The 7,500-nt window shown below is 43.9% G+C and overlaps 1 protein-coding gene across 1 annotated transcript in view; it reads left to right on the top strand.

Annotated features, from left to right (window-relative positions):
* strc1 (stereocilin 1) overlaps positions 1–7,500 on the top strand; it is a 77,119-nt gene that overhangs the window by 27,316 nt on the left and 42,303 nt on the right. The window contains exon 19 of the mRNA XM_063189948.1: positions 2,962–3,154. Within this exon, the coding sequence (XP_063046018.1) occupies positions 2,962–3,154 (193 nt within the window). The remainder of the gene's footprint in view (positions 1–2,961; positions 3,155–7,500) is intronic.

The raw sequence follows: 7,500 nt of genomic DNA, 5'->3' as shown, positions 1-7,500 counted from the left end.
ATCTTTGGTTATACTATGTAATATTACCTATCTAAAGGATAGTCTTGGCAATAATAGTAGAGCTTACAGTATATACTTCCCTGCCAAGTAAAGTGTTACCATATCATTTAAAATGTAACTGACACATGGGCTTATGGTATATTATATTTATGAAGTGAGGTGTGGTCTTAAGTTATATTGTATTGTTTGCCTGACGGGTAGCTGTTGGTTATATCACATTATTATATGGTTGTGACGTCATCTGTCGAATGCTCCATTCATTTCAACGGGGCTCCCCAACGTTCGGACGTCTGTTATTTTTCGATAACGGACGGGTTGGTCTATAACAGACCGCTGTCAATGGCAACAAGACTTTTCACTGCTAAAGCGACTTTTCATCAAGACTCTAATCAGCTGCTGTGATAGACACATTGAGAGTAAATAGAATGGAGGCCAAAATTCTATTTCATTGTTGAAGCCGAGTTGGAGCCAAGGTTGGACCCAAAAAGACCAAAAAATGGCCAAATCCCATTCATTCCTATGAGAGACATAAAACCCTGTATCTCCCTTAAATGCCACTCCAGGGGGATAATTTTTCGCTCAACTAGTAGGTCCCCTTGCTCTCCAACTTACCAGGGTGGTGATTTTTTGTGGTGATGTTTTGTTTTAGAGAGATATTAAAAGTTAAATTGACCAATGAGCATCAGAACATGGTTTGATTGACCGTTAGAAGTCTTGTTGTTGTCCAATCAGCACCTGCGTTTGGCGTTGCTAAGGTGGAATGTAAGTTGGAATGTTCCCAAATCTGGCTTCAAAGCGTTGAATGGCAAATAGCGTTGATTTGGCGTCCATTCTATTTACTCTCAATGGATAGACAGCACCCGTTGTCCTGGCTACCGCTGTCAATGGCAACAAGACGTTCACTGCTAAAGCCACTGGCTTGTATACAAGTCAGTGGCTAAAGCGAATGTTTCATATCACTCCGCAGGGGGTCCGGTCTTTTGTCACTCTAATCAGCTGCTGTGATAGACAACACCTGTTGTCCTGGCTAGCCTACCTAGCTGTTGCCTAGCGGTGTTCCACAACGGCACTGTTTTGTTTTGCGCAGCAACAATCTTAACATTAAATAGGTCTAAAGAAATGACCCCGCATGTGTGAATCATTTAAGTATATCCATATAATAAGCGGGTTAACTTTCGGCGAGTCGGTCGCTTTGTGGAATAGCAGCACTTCAGAGAGAACAAGACCCCTCCGCTCCGCGTCGGGGTCTAAAGATTCTCTCTGTCGTGCTGCTATTCCACGGTAGCGACCTTCTCGCCGAACGTTAACCCTTACTTATTTAACTGGGGGATGGTCTTGAATGTCAGTCACGCAAGCATGACCTCACCTAGCTGCTCTTCACCTCCGTCTATTCTTTCATGACCTAGCTCTTCCTCTCTTCCTCTCTTCTTTTCTTTCCCTGGCCTCTCTTTTGCTTTGTCTCATTTTCTCTCTCTCCCTCCCTGCCCCCCTTCCCTTTCTTCCTCCCTCCCTCCCTCTCTCTCCCTCTCTCTCTCTCTCTCTCTCTCTCTCTCTCTCTCTCACTCACTCTTTCCCTCTCTCCTTCCTCGTCTTCCTCCATATCTTCTCTCCTTTTCTATTAGTCATTGTATCCCCTACACTCTTTTTCTCTTTTTGTTTGTTTGTCTTTTTATCTTCAATACTTCCTTTTTTCCATCTCTGGCAGCATCTTTTTTGTAATTTTGTCTCTCTTTTTATTTAGTTTTTAAAATGTTTTTTTTTCCTTTGATATTTTGCCTCTCATTTTAATTTTTCTGTTTTCTCTCACCTTTCTTTCTTTCTTTCTTTCTTTCTTTCTTTCTTTCTTTCTTTCTTTCTTTCTTTCTTTCTTTCTTTCTTTCTTTCTTTCTTTCTTTCTTTCTTTCTTTCTTTCTTCATCTGGTCAGAAATACTTTGCATGATAGGCTTTAACTCATTTATTCCTAAAACACCTCCAAAAAAACTTGACTAAAATGCCCAAGTCCTTTTTGGGAAAAAGTACTCAGTCTATAAAAACCTAAATATCTCAGCCTTTGAAGCACATAAAAAACATCAAATAAATTGCATGTTAAAGCTAAGACTATTCTTGTTCATTTATCTCTAACATACCAATATACTGGTTAATTTTTTTAAAAAGTGTCAAATTTAATCAGCTTGAATGTTGTGTCATGCAGCTTCAGGCACTAGGATCAGTGTTTTGCTGATTATATTATATTATATTATATTATATTATATTATATTATATTATATTATATTATATTATATTATATTATATTATATTTTGTTATGTTTTGTTATGTTATGTTATGTTATGCTATGTTATATTATGTCACATTATGTCACATTATGTTATATTATATTATATTATATTATATTATATTATATTATATTATATTATATTATATTATATTATATTATATTAATTCCATCTAGTATTTACTGCCTATATCATATTATATTTATACTCTCTCCTAATGTCCCTACTGCATATCCTGTATGTGGAGACATGTCTAAACCACTTCTGAGATTATATTTAAGTGTCCCCACAACTTTATACCAAACATAATGTGGAAATATTAACCCTGGGCAATTTGTCGCCACCATTTTCCAAACCAAACCAAGCTCTGGAACACCATCAACACCCTACTCCCCTCTTTGACAGCCCTACTTATTATATTATTTTATATTATATTATATTATATTATATTATATTATATTACATTATATTATATTATATTATATTATATTATATTATATTATATTGTACTGTATATATATATATGATATTCAATTATATTATATTGTATTATATTATATCATATTATGCTATTCTACTCTTATTCTATTCTATTCTATTCTATTCTATTCTATTCTATTCTATTCTATATTATTCTAATATTTACACCCCCTGTGCCTAATGTCCCTTCTCTACATCATCCACAGTATCAGCACCATCAACGCTCTGCTGCCCTCCTTGTCTATGGATCGGCGGGTCGCGTTCGGCCGCTGGTACTCGCGTGGTGTGAGCCGGGCCAACCTGACGGAGGCGCAGGGCGGCCTCTCCATCATCAGGGACACGGGACACCTGATAGCCTACCTGCCCTTCCAGCACTTCCAGCACTTCTCACCTGCTCAGGTAACCAAACTCAAGCGACCGCCCGGCCAGCCCGGCCAGGTAGGGGCAGATTAAAACTGCTTGGGGCCCCTAGGCTACAGGTTCTTGTGGGCCCCCCCAGAAGAAAAATTGTGGGACAAATTGGCATAGACCGTGTCATAATTATGAGCTAGGAATTAGGGATAACTTTTCTACCAACTGTACTCAATACGACACATGAATTTTTCAATATTGCATCCTGTCACAATTCTGCACTTTTTTCACTTTTGTCCAATCAGGGGGCCTCTGGCAGGTGGGGGTCCCTAGGCTACAGCCATATCTAGCCTGTGCATTAATCTGGCCCTGTGGCCAGGTAGCAGTCAGTCAGGTAGAGACAGGGAGGGATTATGACTCCAGAGGCCCTGGAGCCAGACTACTTCCATAGACTGGGTCAATGATGCTTTTTTGGGCTCAGCTCAGGTGGTACAACCACAGTTAAGAGCCTATTAATTAATTAGTAATTGGTCATTCATGTACGGCAATGAATAGATATTCAGCTTACTCCAGAGGCCCCTAGAGCCAGGCAACAAGAAAGGCCCCCCTCCCCTCCATGAATGACAAGATTCCAAATGTTTTGGCCGTGTAGATGTTATAGGGCGGGACTTGCCGTCGCTCAAGCGGTAGGGCACTGCACTGCTACACCGGCGACCCGTCTCCCTTCCCTGCCTCTCTTTCCCCACTGTCCTGCCATGATGAAAGGCTGAAAAGGGTTTTGTTCCTGAGAAAATGTGAAAATGTTGCAGTTGTATTAAAAGTGCAGTTTTTTAAGTAACACACGGAGGCTTGGGCTTCAGGGCCCCCCTTGGCTATTGTGCCCCTGTGCCTGGGCCCGGTAGGCCCGTGCCGTAATCTATCCTTCAGTAGCTAGTAGCCATCAGCAGGGCCGGCGCTTTGGCCGGGCCCAGGACAAAGTCATCTGAAAGGGCCCCCACCCCCCTACCCAATACATGGGTCAATGACGCTTTTTGGGCTCAAACGTCAGGTGGTACAACCACAGTTAAGTTAATTAGCAATTGATTAATTAGTAATTGGTAATTAATGTACTGCACTCAATATACCTCTTAGTTGATCTGCTAAAAATAAAGATCCATACATTAGTGGCATTAGATGTGGTTGCACCATCCTGACGTGTGCTAACTACTAAAACACCATTGACCCACCGACAATTGAGGATCCAATTCTGGGCCCCTCTGTCTCTCTCTCCGGGCCCGTGACGACTGAACCCTTTGTGCCCCCCCTTTGTCTGCATGCCTGTCCATCAGCAGGCTCCATCAGCCCTCCGACACCTCGCCAGGAAACTAGAGCCTGTGTTTAGCAAGAGACGAGGACCCGACCCTGGTCCTGTGTGTGTGTGTGTGTGTGTGTGTGTGTGTGTGTGTGTGTGTGTGTGTGTGTGTGTGTGTGTGTGTGTGTGTGTGTGTGTGTCTGTCTGTCTGTCTGTCTGTCTGTCTGTCTGTCTGTTTAGCACAGGCAATAGGCAAAAGGCAAGAGAGAGAGAGAGAGAGAGAGAGAGAGAGAGAGAGAGAGAGAGAGAGAGAGAGTGAGAGAGAGAGAATAAAGATGCAAATGCATGCAGCAGTATATTTTTTGTTCATGTGCAATGACCATACATGGATTTACGTACGTGCACATTTTGTTTTTCAAGTCAAGTCAAGTAGGTTTTATTGTCAATTTCTTTACATGCACTGGTCGTACAAAGAATTTGAAATTACATTTCTTGCTTTCCCATACAGACATAGACTAATCTAGGTAAGGACATAGACAGTATAGACATAGACAGTACTTATACATGGACTTAAGACAGTATGGACATACAGTAGACAGTGCTCATACAGACATTTAAAGTGCAAGACTGGACAACAGAAGACTTGTAGAGGACATACATTAAGAGGTATTTGTTGTGCTTTTCCTAAAAAGTCTTTTATAGCGTTCTGACATAGTAATAGTAGCATTTTGAAGAAAAATAAATATTAAAAAGGTCTGTCAAGTACACCAGCAGCAGTATGTGTGTGTGTGTGTGTGTGTGTGTGTGTGTGTGTGTGTGTGTGTGTGTGTGTGTGTGTGTGTGTGTGTGTGTGTGTGTGTGTGTGTGTGTGTGTGTGTGTGTGTGTGTGTGTGTGTGTGTGTGTGTGTATGCGCATGTTTTGAGTTAGTGCAGGTTGAAAGTTCAGTCACAATATAGTAGTGCAGGTGGAATGTTCAGTCGCAGATATGGTGGTGGGGGATGAGGGGGGGGGGGTTGTCAGTGGCCTTGCTGGCTAGAGGCTGACAGTGGAGGGAGAGTGGGTTGAGTGTTCAGTATCTTGATTGCTTGGTGCATTGTGCTGCTTGCAAGCCTGGTGGTACGGGAACGGAGGCGCCTGTACCTCTTTCCAGAGGGCAGGAGGCTGAACAGTTTTTGTGCAGGGTGGCTTGTGTCTTTGATGATCATCAGTGCTTTCCGGGTGAGGCGTGTGGTGTAAATGTCCTGCAGGGAGCGGAGTGGTACTCCAATGATCTTCTTCGCTGTGTTCACAACACGCTGGAGTGTCTTCCTGTTTTTCTCCGTGCAGCTTCCTCCCCACACTGTGATGCAGTTGGACACGACGCTCTCTATGGTTCCTCTGTAGAATGTTGTCATGATGGAGGGTGTAGCACTTGCCTTCTTTAGTTTGCGCAGGAAGTAGAGACGCTGATGGGCCTTCTTCGCCAGTGATGTAGTGTTGGTGGTCCAAGAGAGGTCGTCGCTGATGTGCACTCCGAGGAACTTGGTGCTGCTCACTCTCTCCACAGCATCGCCGTCGATGGTCAGTGGTGGCAGTTGTTTTTGGACCCTTTGAAAGTTGACAACAATCTCCTTGGTCTTGTTGACATTCAGCAGGAGGTTTTTGTCTTTGCACCATCTGGCCAGCAGGTCTACTTCTTCTCTGTAGTGAGTCTCATCGCCCTTGGTGATGAGGCCCACCAGTGTTGTATCATCCGCAAACTTCACTAGATGGTTAGTGCTGTGGGTCGTTGTGCAGTCGTGTGTCAGCAGCGTGAACAGCAGGGGGCTGAGAACACAACCTTGCGGAGCCCCCGTGCTCAGGGTCAGGGTGCTTGAGGTGTTATTCCCTACCCGTACTGCTTGTGGTCTTGCATCAGGAAGTCCAGCAGCCAGTTGCAGAGGGAGGTGCTGAAACCTAGTTTGTCCAGTTTTGTGATGAGTTGTTGTGGTATTATGGTATTGAATGCTGAACTGAAGTCAATGAACAGCATTCTCACATATGAGTCTTTATTGTCCAAGTGGGTGAGGGCTGGATGGAGGGCAGAGCAAATTGCATCCTCCGTGGATCGCTTGGTTCGGTATGCGAACTGGTAGGGGTCCAGGGTGGGGGGTAGGGTGGCTTTGATGTGTGACAGGACTAGCCGTTCGAAGCACTTCATGATTATGGGCGTCAGTACTACAGGACGGTAGTCATTGAAGCATGATGGTGATGATTTCTTCGGCACAGGTATGATGGTAGCAGCTTTGAAAAGTGATGGGATAACTGCTTGCTCCAGAGAGATCTTAAAGATGTCTGTGAAGATATCCTTCAGCTCTTCTGCACAATCCTTCAACACTCGGCCAGGTATGTTGTCTGGGCCAGCTGCTTTGCGTGGGTTGATGGTGGCCAGTGTCCTCTTCACGCTGGCAGAGGACAGGTACAGTACGTATGTACGCATGCATGCACAGTATTTTCATGCACGTATCGTATGAATGTATTCATGTGTGTGTGTGTGTGTGTGTGTGTGTGTGTGTGTGTGTGTGTGTGTGTGTGTGTGTGTGTGTGTGTGTGTGTGTGTGTGTGTGTGTGTGTATCTGTATGCACCCCTGTCATGTCATCTCACGTGGCTGACACTCCCCCTTGCACACACCCCCATGGGCTCTGTTGGCAGAGTTACGGTAATCAGTGTTGCCAGATTAGTCTGTTTCCCGCTTAGGGCTGTTTTCCTGCTTAGGATGGCCGTGTGCGGGTAAAAATGGCATTTATCGGAAAAACCCGCCCAATTTCTGCCATAGAAATCAATAGAATTGGGCGGGATTTTGTGCTTCCAGGCGGGTTTTAAGCACATTTTGGGCTGGAAATCATCAGCCTCATCTGGCAACCCTGACGGTAATCAGAGGCAGGAGAATACAGAATACAGAATAGATAATAGAGGATGCTGGACACTGACTAACATCAAAGAGCTTACCCTACACAATAGAGCTAGTGTTGCGTTCATGTGTCTGTGTGTGTGTCTGTGTGTGTGTGTTTGTGTGTCTGTATGTGTGTGTGTGTGTGTGTGTGTGTGTGTGTGTGTGTGTGTGTGTGTGTGTGTGTATGTGC

This window comes from Engraulis encrasicolus, chromosome 23, assembly GCF_034702125.1.
Source record: "Engraulis encrasicolus isolate BLACKSEA-1 chromosome 23, IST_EnEncr_1.0, whole genome shotgun sequence".
In the NCBI taxonomy this organism is placed as follows: domain Eukaryota; kingdom Metazoa; phylum Chordata; class Actinopteri; order Clupeiformes; family Engraulidae; genus Engraulis; species Engraulis encrasicolus.
Note: the sequence above shows the minus strand (reverse complement) of the source record. Positions and strands in the feature narration are given on the sequence as shown.